Source organism: Gracilinanus agilis, chromosome 4 (assembly GCF_016433145.1).
Source record: "Gracilinanus agilis isolate LMUSP501 chromosome 4, AgileGrace, whole genome shotgun sequence".
Taxonomy (NCBI): Eukaryota; Metazoa; Chordata; class Mammalia; order Didelphimorphia; family Didelphidae; genus Gracilinanus; species Gracilinanus agilis.
The window spans coordinates 282549686-282568899 of record NC_058133.1 but is presented as its reverse complement, the minus strand read 5'-3'; the positions used below and the strand labels follow the sequence as shown (position 1 = coordinate 282568899).

At 38.5% G+C, this 19214-nt stretch overlaps 1 protein-coding gene across 1 annotated transcript in view; it reads right to left on the bottom strand.

Annotated features, from left to right (window-relative positions):
* Nucleotides 1-1331: 1331 nt before the first annotated feature.
* Nucleotides 1332-19214, bottom strand: part of OPN5 (opsin 5) — a 44594-nt gene continuing 26711 nt past the window's right edge. The window contains exons 4-7 of the mRNA XM_044675338.1: nucleotides 13508-13749; nucleotides 5798-5855; nucleotides 2941-3016; nucleotides 1332-1441 (exon numbers count right to left, since the gene is read on the bottom strand). Coding sequence (XP_044531273.1) covers nucleotides 1332-1441; nucleotides 2941-3016; nucleotides 5798-5855; nucleotides 13508-13749 — 486 coding nt within the window. The remainder of the gene's footprint in view (nucleotides 1442-2940; nucleotides 3017-5797; nucleotides 5856-13507; nucleotides 13750-19214) is intronic.

Below are 19214 nucleotides of genomic sequence, written 5' to 3'. Positions count from 1 at the left end.
AGGCAAGTAGTTTTTATAGGATGATCTAGAAACAGAAGGGACCACAGAGTCTATCAAAGTCCAGCCTTCTCATTTTATAGAGGAGGAAACAGAGGCCCAGGGAATTGAATTGACTTGCCCAAGGTCACACAAGTAGCCAGAAGCAGATAAACTCAGGTCCTCTAATTCTAAAGACCTATTGCTCTTTCCAATATACCATTTCTCATGTCCATTTAACCAATCAAAACCCTGAGGGTCAGAGATGTAAAGTGATTGCTCAAAGTCAGAAATGTCAGAGACAGGACTTGAAAATGTCTTCTCTCTTGAAGTCCTATATTCTCTCTTTGATGACTGAAAGAGAGAATAAGGCTGATAACTTTGTGCAACTTTGCCTCACTTCAAACCCAATTTATAAAAAGTCAAGCTATCACCCCCATGATGTCATTGGTGCTCTTTAAAAATGAAGGACAAACAACAACAATATTCTCCCTCCCAACTGGTTTTTAGGTTGACTCCTTTAAGGGAGCTTCCCCTCTTCCCCAATAATTCTAGAAAAATCACAATTTAATTCATATCTGTTTCTTTCTTCACAACAGACATCTCTTGCTTGAAAGTTTCACAAAGTTGACTACTCCATTATTTATCTAATACATGTCTTACCTAAACAACCCCATATTACTTTGGAAGTATGTTTTGATCTGTTGATTTTGTTATTTGAGGGTCATAGCATCACAGATTTAGAATTTCAAGGGACCTCAGAAGCCAATCAGTCCAACTATCTCATATTATAGATGAGGAAAAAAAAGGCTTAGGGAAGATAAATGACTTTTCCAAAGTCATACATCTGAACCCAGGTTCTCTAACTCTAGAGCAAGGGTATTATATTTTCTTCTCCTGCAGAGGAAGCGTCTGACTAAGTGGAATGAGATAAAATAAGCCTTGACCAAACCAAACTTCCTAATAGAATGAGAACTTCTGAAATTACCATCAAGAGGTTTATACCTGGATGATTTTCAATCAGGCCTCTGAAAATATCTTTTTGCCCACTACCTTCCCCACTTAAATAAGTTAGACTGAGAGTGTCCTTCAAAGCAAACCAACTAACTATCCCCTCAATAACAGTAATAGTTAATATTTCTGTAGGTTCTAAGGTTGCCAAGTAGTTTACATCAATTGTCATTTGATAATAATAGCTAAGAGCCAGGTGCTATTATTAACCCCATTTTATAGTGGAGAAAATTGTGCCTGGTTAAGTGATTTGTCCAAGAAGAACCAAGTTGCAAGAATCTGAGGTTGGATTCAATTTAATGTCTTCCTTATTCCTCGATGCAACACTCTCCCTTCTGTACCAACTAGCTATCCCCACATCGGACCTCATGGTACTCAAGCTTATCATTTAACAGAGAGCAGGACTCTCCCCAACTCTTAAAAAACCGGCACTCAATTTCTGGTGAGACTCCATCTATGACAAAATTAGACCCACATACTGAAGCTAAAGCTAAAGATCTGAAGAGTTGGACTCAGTCAAGAAAAGCACAGTCTGAAAGTGTGGCATCTGGGTAAGAGAAATAGAAAAGCATTTGGATGCCTTCTGGGAACCATCATTTCTCCAAAGACAAAATTGAATCAGCCCTTCCAGCTGGTAAAGTAGGTACCTTCATCATTCCTTCTATTTAAGGACCTGGAAAAAAATGTCTTTGTCTAGTTGGGCTCCATGTAACATGATTTGACCTGGGAGAGGAAGAGGTTCCCATGCAGGACTCTGAGTCACTATGAATATGTTCTCCATTTTCTAGCCAAGATAAAGTTCAAATAAAGAAGCAAAGGTGTATAACAGAGTCAGCATTTTGTGGTACTTTTAAAGTTTACCAAAAAAAAGTTTGCAAAAATTTATAAATATTATGCCATTTGATCCTCACAACAACTCTAGAAAGTAGGTGCTATTATTCTCCCCTTATTTACAGATGAGGAAATGGAAACAACTTATGTCTAGGTTAATACAACTAAGTAAGTGCTAGAGGCAAGATATGAATTCAGATCTTCCTGACTCCAAATCCAGTGTTCTAATTACTATACCCATTCAGTTAAGAACAGGAGGGAGAGATTCCATACCGGTTTTCTCTTGAGTACATCTTCAAGGTAAAAAGGTTGTTATTAAATACTGAGGGCTTCTTCCATTTGTTCCATCTTTATTCCTATAGTTAACATTGCCCTCAAAGATGGGCTCCCCCTCATTCAAAGATAATGGATTCGAATAGGATACATCTAAGACCAATTTGAGATTTACAACTTTACAGGTTTCTCCACCCATCTCACTAATTCAGGTCTTTCACTTCACCTTTGTCACTGCAAGTAAAGCAGAAATAAAATTCTGTAAGGTGATAAAATTTTTACTTGAACATCTATCACTTCGAACCATAGAACTCAGCTGAAGAAAGTTCAGAAGACAATATCAAATCAAATCTGCCCTTGGAGTCGCAGTCTGCTTGATGTTAATAGTTTTTGTTTTCATTGAAAATCATTAGTGTAGAATGATAAACTGTGTTAATTAATGGTCTTGTTAAATGCAACCAAAAAGCTCTTCAAGGAAACTGACCATAAACTGCTGAATATGTAAAAAATGATTTCTCTTTTTTTCTCCTTTCTTTCTCACCAGAGTCATACTTCACACCTCCCATAGCCAAATGCATTCCTCACTTTCACAATTTTTATTTAAATATTTCTGCATGGCAAGTCTCAGCATGAAGCTGATGCCTAAGAACTTCAAGGTGACTTAGAGGCAAAGCCAAAGGTTTTGTGTGATTGGCTTATGCTTGTGCTGCTGACTTTCAGGAATAAGGGCTTTAAACACTGCTGGCAGCTTCCTCTGACAACAAAAAAATACTTACACACACTTGCCTTTTTGTATATTTTAAAGGAAAAAATGTGATTTTTTTTAACAAGCCTTATATCAAAGTTTACCTGCCAATAGCTGCTGCTCCTCATCTGTCCACATACTTTCAACCTTAGTCAAGTGCTTCTTATGGCTTGTTCCCACCTGCAGGGCCCAGAGAAGCTGGAATTGGCTCCAAACATGCACCAAATAGAAGCCCAGGATGCAGGGACAATGAACTGATCATGTCCTTGATCCTGGACTGTTTCCAGCCTTGCCTGCTTTCTTCTATCAACTCCTATACATTCTCTGGCTCTTGACTACCTGCTTTGGTTTTTGACCCCTCTTTGACTTTGGTTCTTGCCTGTGTCAACGTCCTTCTGTTCTTCTCTTCTACCCGTCTGGCTCTACTTGAATAAATCTAATTCAGTTTTATTCTGCTAACATCTAACAAGCATCTTCTATTTTCTAGGCATTGAAAATACTAAGATGAAACAGAAATGGCCCCTTCCCTCAAGGAGTTTACAATCTAATCAATTTATAGGTACATGGCTAGCTGTCCCTAGGAGTCCCATTGCTTTCTCTCAGAAGGACCAGAATTCTGACCTGTACCTGCTGCCTGGTCTCTTGTCCTATCTCCTTCTTCAACCTGCCCTAGCTAGTAAAATCACATGGTTCTCTTGAAACTGCCATGCATTGAATTCCTCTGGCACCAGTCCCTCTCCCTGATCATTGATCCCTAAAGCATCTACCCTGATACCTTGTCTATTTTGCTATTTTAGAATACTGCAAAGGACTCATTAGCAAGGATTAATATTCCTTTCTGTGCTGCCTTTCATTTAGTTCAGTAGAAGTCTTCACTTTAAATATTGTTCATCAAAAAACAAGGCTCTCCCTTTCCCCATGTTCATGGCCCTATCCCAGTACTGATCTGCTCTATTTAACCTGCTCTGTTTTTGTGACCTGAGCTAGTTCACCCCTACTTAGGCAGCTTGGTAGTTTTCCTCCTCTTCCCCTAAGGGTTCACCATCTTGGTACTAGATTTAGAAAAGACACCTGATTGGTTTACTGCCACAACATCTCACAATTCTTAAAGTCAAACGATTCACAGCCGTCGCCTCTGCAGTAGCAGAGATTAAAGGTAAACATGCCCAGGTGAATTCCATGAGTGGAAGAACAGCATTATTAAACAGAAAAAAAAAAGTTAAATTCTAGGTTGTCTCAGAGCTCTAAGTATTTACATAAGTGCTTTTAAGGGTTTTTTATTTGTTTCCAAATACCACATGCTAGTGAAAGATTTTACTCTTGAGTTTAACCAAAAAAAAGTTTGGGGGTCATGAAGGGGTGGAGAGACACATTCTACCTTCATCAACTTCTGTGCAATTTCAGCGCCTAAACTATTATCTTTTAGCCCAATCTATACTTAGATTTTAGGATTCGGAGCAAAAAGGTACCCATGACACTCATCTAATTTAAATCTTTCATTTTGTAAATGAAAGAAAATGAGCCCCAGAGAGGGGAAATGATTTGCCTGGTCACCAAAAGCCAAAGCCAAGATTCAAACTTCTATCTCCTGACTCTTGACCTTTCCATCTCCCTGTATCCTTTTTTGAACTGTTTTTTTCCCTATTCCTTTTCTTTCTAGCATTCCCATTCTACCCATCTTTTAAAAAATCTTTTCTTCTTCTTTTTTTATACCACGTCCAATACATCATTTTCTCTCCAATTCCTACTTTTCATCTTAGCAAGTAGTCCATTGGAATATAATTGGGTGGCAAGAAGGGTAATTGATCCTAATAATTACAATGTTTATTTTGTTCATCTAACTCAAGGTAGAGCTTGTGTTACCTGCTGTTTTCACTTCAAAATAAGAAGAGGAAAGAGACAGAGACAAAGAAAAACAGAGAGACAGAATTAGGCAGAGAGAAAGACAGGGAGGACAATAATACGTACAACGATAGCAGGTAGAATTTGATGAGGAAAAAAATCCCCTAGATTGAAAGTAGCTTCAGTAAGGATTGTCCTTGTCATCAGATTCTGGGTTGAAAAAGTCTCCAATGGCAAAGTTAAGACAGAACTCATTTTCTTTAAGAACTACTGAATGCTTTAAAGAATAATTGCCACTTGACTATAGTCCTCCCCATTGGCATGAATAAAGTATAAGCTTTTAATGGATATTAAAAGTATGTAGAGAATGCAAAGATGAATGCTCCAAATATTTCATCCCATAGTCACTTTCTTACCTCCTACTACATAAATAAATAAGATAGAAAAAAGTGTAAATATGTGTCTAACCTAGATCTTTTGTGGTTTAGAACTATGTAATTGGTATTTTCCTTAAAATAATACCATTTAAACTAAGCTTATTAATTGAGATTCTTCTGAGAATCAGGTGGGGAGGGCAGGGTGGAAATCTGGGAACATTGATATCTACCCATGTTTAGGAAATGCAAAAAGAAGGGAGCTGGGAGGACTAGGTCCCTCCATGCTGTCACAGAAATGTCATTTTCAGTGGTCGAGGCTACATAAAGAAGTTTTAAGGGCACAACTTTTCCCCTGGAAAAGCTACATGTCAGCAATGAGCATTGAATTAGCCTCTAAAGCCCCTTCAAGTTTTAAATCCTACCACCCTTTGATCTGAGGGAAAGGAAATATAAGGAAAAAGGCCAAGATAGTAAGTGATTGTCCTAATTTTATGATCCAACATAAAGTCCCATGATTATTATCGACATACTCCATTGAAGCATACCAGCACCCTATGATTTGAGAAACCACTGAACTATATAAGAACTTGCATTCTTATGCAGAACACAAGATGAAAAAGAAATACTTAAAGACAAAGAAAAATCTGTTCACAACTGAAAATATTTGTGATGATGGATCAAAGAAGTAAATGAATGTCCATAGGGATACTTTTTCATGTTGTGTGTACATCCATCTTCATACCTCTTGATGGGTTTCAGACACTGCGGATGATTTCCTGATGGTGGCCACAGTATGCCTCCTGTAAATGGGGGAGAAAAAATGAAGTGATCTCTCATGAAACATCTTAACATGAAAACTTCTCTCACATTCGAATAGTCATGCAGTAAGAGAATTAACCAATCAACAAACGTTTATTAAGCACCTACTATGTGCTAGGCACAATGCTGAAGATTTAAAGACAAAAACTAAAAGAGTCTCTGCTCTCAAGGAGTTCTCATCCTAATATAATAACTATAATAAAGGCTACAAATATAAGGAAATCCTTAGACAAGCCTCAGGAAGGACAGGTGGTTGTTACTGATGGGATGTGAATATCAAAGAATTTCTGGGATTGGAAGGATCTTCAGAGGTCATTTAATCCATCTCATAAACCTCTAGTGCAATATACCTGGCAATTGGTCATCCAGCCTATTTTGTGAAATAATGTATAATAAATTACAATGATACCTTTTATTCACCAATCATCCACTTCTGCTTCAGAAAGGTTAAGAACCAAGCTGTGGTTATTGTATTAATGAAAAATTACAATAACAACTATAGTTATTTATTAATGCTATTATATGTGATCATGTGCATTATTTTCCCCTAACTTTTTACCAACTGAAGATCATTTTCCTGCTGGACATTCTCTCTCCCCTATGTTTTCAAGATGCTACTCTCTCCTGGTTCTCCTTCTATCTAATCACTTCACTGTTGACTTCATCCATTTCATGACCGCTAACCAGAGATTCTTTTCTCTTCTATCTCTATATTATCTTATTTAGTGATTTAATCAACTCCTATCAATCAATTAGCATCATGCATATGGTCCCCAGATCTTTATGTCCCAGTCTCTATCCTGAATTACAGACCTACATCATCAGCTGCCTTTTGGAAATCTTGAACTGAATGTCCTGTAGGCATTTCAAACTTAACATATTCAGAAACAGAGCACTTTTGCTCCAAACTCTCAACTCTTTTAAATTTTGCTATTATTGCCATCCTCCTAATTACTCTGACTCACTATCTTGTATCATCCTCATCCTTCTCTTTGCAATTCCAATCATTGCCAAATCTTATCATTTCTGCCTTCACAACATCTGTGTAAATGTTCCTAGCCCCTTCCTACGTTTACAGTCTTCTTAAACTTTAATCCCTTCCACAAATTTTGCATTCTAGATACACTAACCTACCTTCTGATTCTCAAATGTGAGGACACTCTGTTCTCCTTCTCTCTCTCTTTCCACTGGCTATTCTTTTTGCCTAGAATGTTCTCCCTCTTTATTTCCACTTCATAGTTTCCATGACTTCCATCAAGACAACTTAAATCCCACATTCTAATGAAGGCTTTTCCCACCTCAGTCTGCCATTGGGTAATGCAACATATTGCACTTCCCATTTGAATTTAAATTCTTTGAAGGCAAGAATAGTTGTTTTTCCTCTTTTTGGGGGTGGTGGTATTTATAGCACTTAACAGTATGCCTGCTATGTTTTCGTTGAGTCATTTAAGTCATGTCCAACTCTTCATGTTCTCCTTTGGGATTTTCCTGGCAAAAATACAGGAATACTTTGCCATTTCCTTCTCCAGCCCATTTTACAGATGAGGAAACTGAAGCAAGCAGGGTTAAGTGACTTGTCTGGGGTCACACAATTATTAAGTGTCTGAGTCTGGATTTGAACTCAGGAAGATGGGGCTTCCTGACTCCATGCCTCTTGCTCTAATGACTGTGCCATCTAGCTGCTTCTGGCATGGTTAACTCTTAATAAATGCGGATTTACTGATTTACTGACCCTTCATTTTACATCTCTAGTACTTATGGAACAATTGTTTCACACTGGCCAAAAATATGACCATTTGAATCCAGGCACACAAGCATTTGTCAGGGATGCATGGTGATATGAGAAATGCAGGCTGCATCCTCCTCCTTGGATACCAAGTCCAAGGGGCTCCTATCAATTCTTAAAGTGGTCATTGATGACCTTCCACTTTCCCAGTGGATCAGGTAATGCTCCTGCTCCCTTCTTAGGCAGCCTCAGAAACTGAGAATGTCTGTTCCATAGCATGAAGTTAATGAATAAGGGACCTGCACCCCTAGCAGCTCCTTCCTCTTTTACATTTCCCAAACCTGGATAGATATCAGTGATCCCAACTTTTGTAGCCTCTCAGAAAAATCTCATTTTAGAAACTTCATATACATTTCATTGCTTTAAAAAAACATTAATTACATAGTTCCAGTGTTAGTCTCACAATTCACTTAGCAATAATTTAACACCTATTAAGCACCTACTATCCTACTATATACTTGGTGCTGAAGCAAGTACAAAGATAAAATCAGAGAGAGGCTTTGCCTAATCCAGGGGACCATCTTATTGACCCATTTTATATGCTAAATCTTTATTTGAGGGGCAGTTGGGTGGCTCAGTGGACCAGTCAGGCCCAGAGATGGGAGGTCCTAGGTTCAAATCTGGCCTCAGACATTTCCTAGCTGTGTGTCCCTGGGCAAGTCATTTAACCCCCATTGCCTAGCCCTTCCTACTCTTCTGCCTTGGAACCAATACATAGTATTGATTCTAAGATGGAAGATAAGGGTTTAAAAAAATCTTTATTAGTATTCAAAGTACTTACCAAAATGCATTCTGATTTTAATCAAATAAAGCTAAAAAACATAAAACTGTGGCACAAAAGATAACAAATTGTGTTGCATGCTTTGGCTCCTGTTCTTCCTTCTGAAATGTCCTTCTGTCTTAATTGGTCTATAAATTCATTAATTCATTAATCACCTACTGGATGCCAGGAATGATGGTAGGCATTGAGAATACTAGGACAAAGTATAGCAGTCCCCACCCTCAAAAAGCTGACAGTTTCACATGAACATATGTATACATATATGTAAATACATATTTACATAATAGACACAAGATAATTTTGAGGCACTTCAAATTGAGGGAAGTATATTTCAGCCATGGAGCTAGCCAATAAAAAGGTATGCAGGTATGAAGAACAGTAAAAGAGCCATTTTAACTAAATATGTATGTACATGTTATATTAAAAGCTACTTTTACATGTAATGAGGAGAAATTTAATGATAGCAGCTTAAATTTACCTTTACAGGGAATGAAGCTGTCAAAGGAGAATGCATATACAAGTTGTGGTATATGATTATAATGAAATACTATTAAATTATAATAAATGATAAACAATGATTTCAGAAAAAATCTGGACTTACATGAACTGATGCAAAGTGAAGAGAACAGAACCAGAGAACATTAGATCCACTAAACAGCTGTGAAGAACTTAGCTATTCTCTGCAATGCAATGATGGAAGACAATTCCAAAGGAAATAATGGAACATATCATCCTCCTCCAGAAAAAAAACTGATAGAGTCTGAATGCAAATCAAAGCATACTCTTTTTCACTTTTTTTTTACTTGAAGCCAACCAGTAAGTGTGGTGTCTACAGATAATGGAGGAAAGAGTATTCAATAAAAGCTACAGGATCAATAGTGTCAAAGGCAGTGGGAAAGTCAGAGAAGATGAAGAGGGAGAAAGTCATTGGATTTAACAATAAGGAGATCATTGGTGTCCTTTGAGAGAAAGGATTTTCAGCAGAAGCCAGATTAAAGGGGATTCAGGAAAGAATGAGCTGCAAGGTAGTAGAGTGAGACAATAATGATAGGCAGTTCAAGAAGTTTAACAGGAAAGGAAAAAGAGGAATCAAGCAAAAATTGGAAAGGGAAGAAACATTAAGACTTTTTAAAAACAAACAGTGGGAACTAAAGTCTGTTAATAGATGGGGAAAAGCCAAATGGGAAAGAAAATCTGGAGAAACAGAAGAGACAGAGGAATTGTTGAAGCAGGGAAAACGAGATCACAGAAATATAGAGGCATAGTGTCTCCTTCACCCAAATTACCCTGTAATGGACAGCTAGGTGGCAAAGTGGACACTGTTTAGGGTTTAAAGTTGGGAAGGCCTGGGTTCAGGTCTCAGACATTTACTGGATATGCAACTCTAGTTAAGTCATTTGAACTTTCTGTGCTTTGGCTTCCTCATAGGTAAAATGGGAATAATAATAACTAGCGCCTACTTCATAGGACTGATAAGGTTGTTCTAATGAGTAAAATATGTAAAGCACTTTGCAAACCTTAAAGTTGTATAGAAATACTATTGTTATTATTAATGTTGAATAAGTGTGACATATATTTATATGAGTATATGTTATCTCTCCAGGAGAATGAAAGCTCTTTGAGATCAGGGGAAATTTTTATTTTTGTCTCTAGTTCCTAGCACACAATAAGTACTTGGTAAATGCCTAGTGGTTGATTTATTCATTAGTGGGCAGAAGAATTAGCCTTGGTGAGGAATAGAAATACTTCTCCCAACAGCAGGAAGAGGCACAGAGTGAGAGATGATGCTAAAAGGTACAGTGGAGAAGGGAGAATACTGATCTCACTGCTTTTGTTGTTCAGTCACTTTGAACTCTTATGACACATTTTGGGATTTTCTTAGCAAAGATACTGGAGTGATTTGCCACTTCCTTCTCCAGCTCATTTTACAGATGAGGAAACTGAGGCAAAAAAGGTTAAGCGACTTGCCCAAGGACATAGTGCTAGAAAGTGGCTGAGGTCCAATTTGAATTCAGGTCTTCCTGACTCCTGACCCAATGCTTTATCCAATGAGCCACCTAGCCACCTCCTTTCCCCTTTTTACCTATCTAAAATTCTAAAAGAGCACTGTCATTTCTTATCAAACTACCTTAATTGTCTCCTCTATACTATCCACTGTACCATCTAACTGCCCTGTTTCCTCAGTGAAGTAGAAGGCTGATGGAGGGGGCTCTTTAGAGTACTTGTACAGAGGATCACAGATTCAGAGCTGAAACAGACCCAAGATGCTATAAAATCCAATCCCTTCACTTTATAGATGAGGAAACTGAGGCCCTGAGAGAGAATCAGTGAGTCGGTCAAGGTCACACTGTTAGGAAATAAGAGACAGGACCTGAACCCAAGTATTCTAATTCCAAATCCAGGAATTTTACCCAAAAAGGAAATAAGATTAAGCCACTGTCAAGACTAGTGGAAGGAATTGATATGAGTCTAGTGGTAGGACTGTCGAACAGTGAGGGACCATCTAAATATATATCATAAATGTATAATAAATAAAATGTGGATTCCTTATCATTATGCCCACTTTGCAGCTAAGAAAACTAAGTCTTGGTAAAGTTCATGTGATTTGTCTAAGGCTCTACAGGCAGTAAGAGATAGAAGCAAAGTCCAAATCTTCTAACTATTCCCACTCTCCTGAATTACTTAAAGAAATGACAATGTGGTTTTTATAGAAGCTAACTGGAATGTATACTAGCCATCAAGTGGGTAATGTTAGGGAAAATAGAGAGAGCAGTTTCCCATTACTATTAGGCTCCAGTCAGTCCTAAAAGTTCCCTGAATACAACCCAGTCCTGCCCTCCCATCAAATACTAAAACTATTCAAAGGTCTTCTGAGACTTTACCAGGAGATGAGCAGGTGACAGAGATAAAGAAAACAGAGCCAGAACCTACTGTTCCCTCTGCTAATCCTATCTTATCCTAATAATTCAAAAAACAAAGTACTCAGGGAGTAATTGACAGAATTTCTTTGGCAAAAAGTCATTCAGACTAGCCTAGACAAGTGAGTGATATAGAAAAAAGCCAGGAAGATCTGAATTCAAATCCAGCCTCAAGCACTTACTAGCTTTGTGACCCTGGGCAAGTCACTTAACCCATATTTACCTCATCTGTAAGATGGGGACACATTGGAGATGGATATGGCACACCAATCCAGGATCTTTGCCAAGAAAACGCCACAAAGTCACATACATAGAGTTGGATATGGCTCAATGACTGAATAATAACAACAAAGACACTGAGTAGTCCAATGAGGAAGAAAATCAGCATGGTTCCACCAGTGCAGGGGGCTGGAATAGCTCTATGGTGGCTACTCAGAAAAGAAAAAAAAAGGTTCAGCTGGGTAGCTCAGTGGATGGAGAGCCAGGCCTAGAGACGGGAGGTCCTAGGTTCAAATCCGGCCTCAGACACTTCCTAGCTGTGTGACCCTGAGCAAGTCACTTGACCCCAATTGCCCACCCTTACCACTCTTCCACCTAGGAGCCAATACACAGAAGTTAAGGGTTTAAAAGAAAAAAAGAAGGAAAAAAAAAGATTTCTGAGGACCCAGGTTATCTGGGATCAGAAATTGAATGTTACTCCTCCTTTCTCCAACCTCACCTTACATAAGGATGATCAGATGTAGATGAGCTTGATTTAATGCTGTTCAATATATAGTAAGCTTCAATGTGTAGCACATTTTTTCAGTCCTTAGAATTAGAGGACATTGCCTAGTCTGCAGTAGGTGTTTTAAAAAGGCTTGTTTACTTAGTGGCAGAATCCTGAATTTAGAGTCAAAGATCTAGTTTCAAATCCTGTCTCAAATACCTATTTGCTAACTGATTCTAGATAAATCCTTTAACCTCTAAGAATCTCATTTTATTAATCTCTTTAAAAGGAGGAGATTGAGATTGAGAGCCAGGCCTAGAGACAGGAGGTCCTAGTTTCAAACATGGCCTCAGACATTTCCTAGCTACATGACTTTGAGACCCTGGGCAAGTTACTTAACCTCTGTTGCCCACCCCTAACCATTTTTCTGACTTGGAACCAATACACAATACTGATTCTAAAATTAAGGTAAGGGAGAGAGAGAGAGAGAGAGAGAGAGAGAGAGAGAGAGAGAGAGAGAGGAGTAATTGCTTCTGCTTCAAAGGTTATTATGTACTTCAAAGAAAATAATGGACAAATGCCTTAAAGCAGTGATGGGCAAACTTTTTAAAGAGGGGGACCAAAGGAAATGGAAATGCTCATCTGTCAGTCTGTTTCTAAGGCAACTCTTTAGAAGTTTCATTGTATTGTATCCTACTCATTGTATTCGTCAGATTAGGAATAATGTGGAGGGGAGGGATAGAATATTTCATGGGGCTGCATCTGGCCCATGGGCCATAGTTTGCCCATCACTGCCTTAAAGTACCAAATAAGTGAAAGCTATTATTTTTCTGTAATTAGGTGGTACAGTGGATAGAGCACTGGGCCCAGAGTCAGGAAGACTCATCTTCCTGAATTCAAATCTGGCCTCAGGATCTTACTGGCTACGTGAGACCCTGGGCAAGTCACTTAGCCCTGTTTGCCTCTGTTTCCTCAACTGTAAGATAAGCTGGAGAAGGAAATGGTAAACCACTCTAGGATCTTTGCCACGAAAACCCCATATTGAGTCAGCAAGAGTCAAGCCAACCTGAAAAGACTGAACAACAACAATCATTATCTCATTTGAGCCTCACAGTTACTCTGTCATATTTGTAAGATAGATATCATCTCTCCATTTTACAAACGAAGAAACCAAATCTCAAAAAAGATGGTCAAGCTCACTCTGCTTCTCAGTGGCAGAGCCAGGATTAAAAAGGCAGGTCTTCTAGTCCCCAGTTCAATATCCTGTTCACTATGCATATAGCACACACTATCCTATTTGGTTTTCAGCTTGGCTTTGTCACTCCACAAAAAGACACCAGCTCTGAATGACCTAATCCTATCTATTGGTTTCTGAATAAAAATTATTATCTTTGACTGGAGAGAATATAATGTAAATATCATCAGTGCTTTATAAAAATTACCTGTAAGACCTCAAAGATTCCTTCTTGGCTGCTTTCTGCCCACCAGATTGGCAACAGGCAAATTTGCAGTCAATGACCTGGTAAATAATTGGGTTGTACATAGCTGCTGACTTTGCAAGCAAGGTTGGCACCACTGAAAACTGAACCGGGATGGAATCAGGCTGTCCAAAAGCTGACCACACTGACACCACGGCATAGGGGATCCAGGCAATCAGGAACCCTGCACAGATCAACATTGCCACCTGGTGAGAGAAGATAACAAATGAGAAAATCAGTTGGCAGATGTGCAGAACTGTACAAAGGACAGGAACCCCAAATATGGAAAACTATAAAATGAAAACAAAAACCACTCACCACGTACAGCCTGACTGGTCCACCTAAAACCTTCTTCCCCTCCCTTCCTATAATTGGGCTTTATTATGCATGTACCTATATAAGGCATTAGCCTTTAATATTTCATAGCAAAGACTTCCAATTGGAAGGACTATCATAAACCATGAAGAAATTAAAACCTAGAGACATGAAAAAATTTGCCAAGGTAACATGTAGTAAATAGCAGAACCCAGATTGAAAACCAGGTCATTGGATCATAGATTTGTTGCTAGAAGGCACTTCGGTGGCCATCTGGTCCAATATCTTCATTTTACAAAAGAGGAAACTGAGACAGAAGGAGGTTAAGTGGCTCATCTCCAAGATAGGTAATATCAGAGACCGGTTTTGAAGTCAGTGAGCTTTCCCCTGTACCCTGCTACCATATTCTTTAAGGATCCATGATTGTGTCATTAAGAGTAGAGGGCAGAAATCGCATGAAATTTTTCTACAGCTTACAGATAATCTTAAGGAATTCTTGAAGGTAGAATACTGATTGCCCTGACACTCAGATCATTTATTAAATTTATTTATTATTTTATCATATATAAACATTTACTAAACATTTACTAAGTATCTTCTAAGTGATGGGAATACAAAGAAAAGCAAACATATGATGAAAGGTCTCTACATATAGTTGCATTTATACTCCATAGAGCAGGGGGGTGGCACAGTAGAGAGAGTGTTGGTATTGGAGGTAGGAAGACCTAAGTTCAAATCTAGCCTCAGAGAAGTCCCGGCTGTGTGACACTGAGCAAGCTATTTTATTTTGTTTATCTCAGTTTCCTTATCTGTCAAAAGAACTGGAGAAGGAAATAAATGGCAAACCACTCCTGTATCTTTGCCAAGAAAACCCAAATGGGGTCACGAAGAGTTAGACATGACTGGAAACAACTAAACATAATAACCAACCTACACACCTTTTTAGTTTGATAGGATACATTAGAATCTACTTATCACTACCACAGCCTTGGAGAATTGAAAGTTATCTCCAAGAAGTAACTAGAAGACCCAGAGAATAGAGAGCCAGGCATGGAGATGGGAGGTCCTATATTCAAATATGGCCTCAGACATTTCCTAGTTGTGACTCTAGGTAAGTAACTTAACCTTAATTCACTAGCCCTTACTGCTCTTCCACCTTGCAACTGATCCTCAGTATTAATTCTATGACAGAAGATAAGGTTTTGTTTTGTTTCATTTTGTTTTTTAATAAAATTAATTTTTTTAAGTTATCTTCATTTGGTGGGAGATGACCAAGACATTCTTAAATCTTCTTTACCCTAGTTGCCATAAGTTTCTGCCCTAGCCATTTCACATTCATTTAAGGATATGAATCCACCCCCCAGAGTCTAAAATAAACTGAGATGTGCTCAATTTGGGGGAAAAGAAACCATGCCAAAGAGCTTGCGTCTGCCTGAGTCTGTCCTGATTACTCAGCCCACATCCACTTAAAACCTACTTGGGGGATTTGTTCACCTTGATGAAACTCAGTGACCCAGATTTGTCATCAGGGAAAACTTTGCCCTCATTGAAATTTCAGTATGAATCTTCTTCAGGGATACATGTTAATTGATGATTGGATCGTAGAATTTAGAGCTGAAAGGAGGGAGTTGGACTCCATGGCCTCTGATCCCTTTCCAGCTCTTTCACAGTATCTCAAATATAAATTTGGAAGAGACCTTAGAGGCCACTGAGCTGAACCCTCGATTTTATAGTTGAGAAAACCAAGGTCCAGAAAGGTTCGGATACTTTCTCAGATTCACCCAAGTCATAAGTACATGAGGCAGAATTTAAACCAAGGTCTTCCTCACTCTAAGCCCAGCATTCTATCCATTGAGCCACCAATATGCCTCACCAGCCACTTAATTTCAGAGATGAAGGTATGAAAGTAGGCTGCTCAAGGTCACACGGGTGGTGGGTAGTAGAGCTGAGGATCAAATTTAAGTGTTCTTACTCTAAAACCAATGTAAATTCTCCTTTCCCAAGCTGCTTTCAAATTAAGGACTAGGGACTTAAGGAACTTGGCTGGGGTCTCAGAGAAATCCATGTAGACCCAGTCATTACTGCCTCACATTCCAGCACCCTTAATGTTCATATATTTGCTTTACCAAGACTTTTAAAAAGCCTAATAATTGCATACAAATTTCCTGCTGGGCTTTGCTTGCCATCTTTTTCCAGAGACCCTTTGGGCTGAAATTTTACTCTTTTTGATTTGGGATTTTTGTTTTGTTTTGTTTTGTTTTTATATAGAATGGTTGCCTAAAGGCCCTACAGTGAAGGCTTTTTTTTTCAAAATTCTCAAATAAATAATAAATATATAAATAAACATTGCTTTAGCAGATGTCTGGGGGCTTAACATTACTCTCATCCATTCTCCATTGGTGACTCATGTGCTGATTTCACAATATCTCAAAAGCCATTTTCTGTGCCATGTACTTGTACACTCTTGCCAAAGTCATTGACAGAAAATAAATTAACACTTGGCAAATAATATTTCCTACATTTTATGTATTTTTTCTTTTACGGGAGTTCACATTGGAGTTCAAGAATTATTTAAAACATTTGTACTATCTGACCCAGCTTTGGAAAAGACACAAATAGAGAGATAACTATACTGCAGATCCCAGATAGAACAAATGAAGTAATTCTGAGATACTCCTCCTCCCAGACTTAGATAAAATCCAATAATACAAAGCACATTTGATTGACTACAATGTGACTCTAAGAGAAAGAGAAGAGGGATAAAAGATGGTGGTTAAACCATATTGAATATGTGTATATAAACACACACATACACATATTTTTTTGGTTCATAGATAAAGGGGCAGCTAGGTGGTGTCATGGATAGAGTGCCCAGCCCAGGAAGACTTTTCCTGAGTTTAAATCTGGCCTTAGATACTTATTAACTGTGTGACCCTAAACAAGTTATTTAACCATTTACCTCAGTTTCCTCATCTGCAAAATGATCTAGAGAAGGAAATGACAAGCCACTCTAGTATCTTTGCCAAGAAAATCCCAAATGAGATCATAAAAAGTTGTACGTGACTAAAAATGGCCCAACAATAACATATATATGCATACATAAATATACATATACATGTATCTATGTACAAATTCATATGTTATATAGACATAAATACCTGCATTGCATATAAATATATATTTGTATATCTGTAAATGTATATATTTTTGAATTTGGAGTCTAAAAAGACATGAGTATGAATCCCAGCTTTGATCCTTACTAGTTAAGTGACCTTGAGCCAGTCACGTCTGCAATGCAAGTCAGTAAAAGATAATTAATTGCCTTTTCCACACTCTTTCAAAAGGAAAAAAATAGTTACTGAGATACTGAGACAACAGGCCATATATTTAGAACTGAGAGCCATCTTAGAAGTCATCTATTCTTGAATGCCAAGTAGAAACACTGTTTAGCAAGGAGTGTATGTGGATTATTACCTTAAGCCAGAGGAATGACCCTAATGATGTCAATTTTAGATACTCTACCATCTGGGAAATGCAGGTTAGGGACCTAGAATGTCCTGGGAGTGTTTGAAGGATCAAAGTGAAAGGAATCTCAGTGATCATCCAGCCCATTCCCTGATTTTACAGATAAGGAAACTGAGGTCTAGGGAGAAGTGACTTCACAAATGTCATACCAGATAAGATCATTGACCTGTAACAGGAAGAGACATTAAGAGTCTGGTCCAACCCCCCTCATTTTAGAGATGAAGAAACTGAGACCAACAGAAATTAAGTGACTTCTCTATCAATATACCAGAGAGGAAATGGCAGATGGAAGATTTGAACCCCAGCCCTCTGATTCCAACTCTGTCTACCCATGTGTTTATTTGCCCTGGAAGTGGTCCAAGTAGAGAATGTTGATTTTACTTTAAAATAATAATAATAATAATAATAATAATAATAATAATAATAGTCTCCTTGGCAGTTAATTTTTAGTTGCAGTTTTCTTTACACTGAAATTGTGAAAACAGGTTAAAACTATAGCTGAATAGCTGAAGAGAGGATGCAAATCAGGTCAGGCCTCTCCATGCATCTCTGTTTTCCAGTTTAGGTCAAGAATGAGCACAATATACCCCCATTGGGCAGGAACTGGCTTAAGGCACAGGAGCTCCATCTTAAATATCTAGGACAGTGTTCCCCACCATGTTACAGGGGAACCCTGGCCATCCATTGCAGTCCAATGAGGGCCCCAAGGCTCTGGCCAGACTCTGAGCAGAAGAGACCAGATAATAAGGGCAAGCAGAGGGGAGAGCAAGGCACGGTGCCAAGTAATATTTAACAGGGCCAACCCAAAGTGGTAATATACACATATGGCTCTGTTCCAATCACCTGCTATAAATAGCATTTGGGGTTGGGGGGGAGAACTCATTAGAGGGGAAAGTATGACTGCATGTTCAAACCTTGAATAACCACAAAGGGGAGGAACAAAACCAAGAAAACAAAATAAAACCTTCTGTAAGTAATGAATGTAGAGTGTCTATGTGGAATGGAATTTTTATTCTTTACAGTACCAGAAGATTGTGGCGGCCAGAAGCTAAGAATCAAAAGGTCACAAAGTATTTAAAACCCAGCAATGGGAAGGAAAATGACTCTCCACAGAAGCTAGGGCATGAACACTGCTTTGGTAGTCCAAGTTCCTGGGTTCCAATGTTGTTTTTTGTTAGAACATAATTTTGTTGAGGCCAGGGACTGTTTCATTTAGGTCTCTGTGGTTCCAGTGCCTAGCACGGTGTTGGGTACATAGAAGATGCTTAATAAATGGCTTTTGATTATGCAATTTTGGGTTTATCATTTCTGATCGCTGTGCCTCAGTTTCTTCATCAAAGTGAATGAAATGGCCTTTAAGGTCACTTCTATCTCTTTGTAATGTCCTAAGACATCATTCTCTCTGGGTCTATTTCCTTATTGGGATGGGATTAGGTAGAACCTTTTTTTAAGAACCTGGCCAGCACTGACACTTGATTCAAAATCCTCACTTACATAGGGGAAGCCCAGTCTGAATTTGTAAAGAAAAAGTTTTAAAATTTCTGAGTTTGGAAAGTAAAAAGAACAAAGCAGAACAAATACTTTCTAGTAGTCCTTTGGGGGACTACCTACATGTATCTGTAATAATTGTACATTAGTTAGTGTATCCATTGCAATAGGAAGCATATGAAATAGTGACAAAGGGCTGCCCTTGACTTCAGAAAAGGTTGGGTTCAAATACCTTCCTTAACACATGCTGCCTTCAAAACCCTGGGGAGAGAGAGAGAAAGAGAGAGAGAAAGAGAGAGAGAGAGAGACAGAGAGAGAGAGAGAGAGAGAGAGAGGGAGAGAG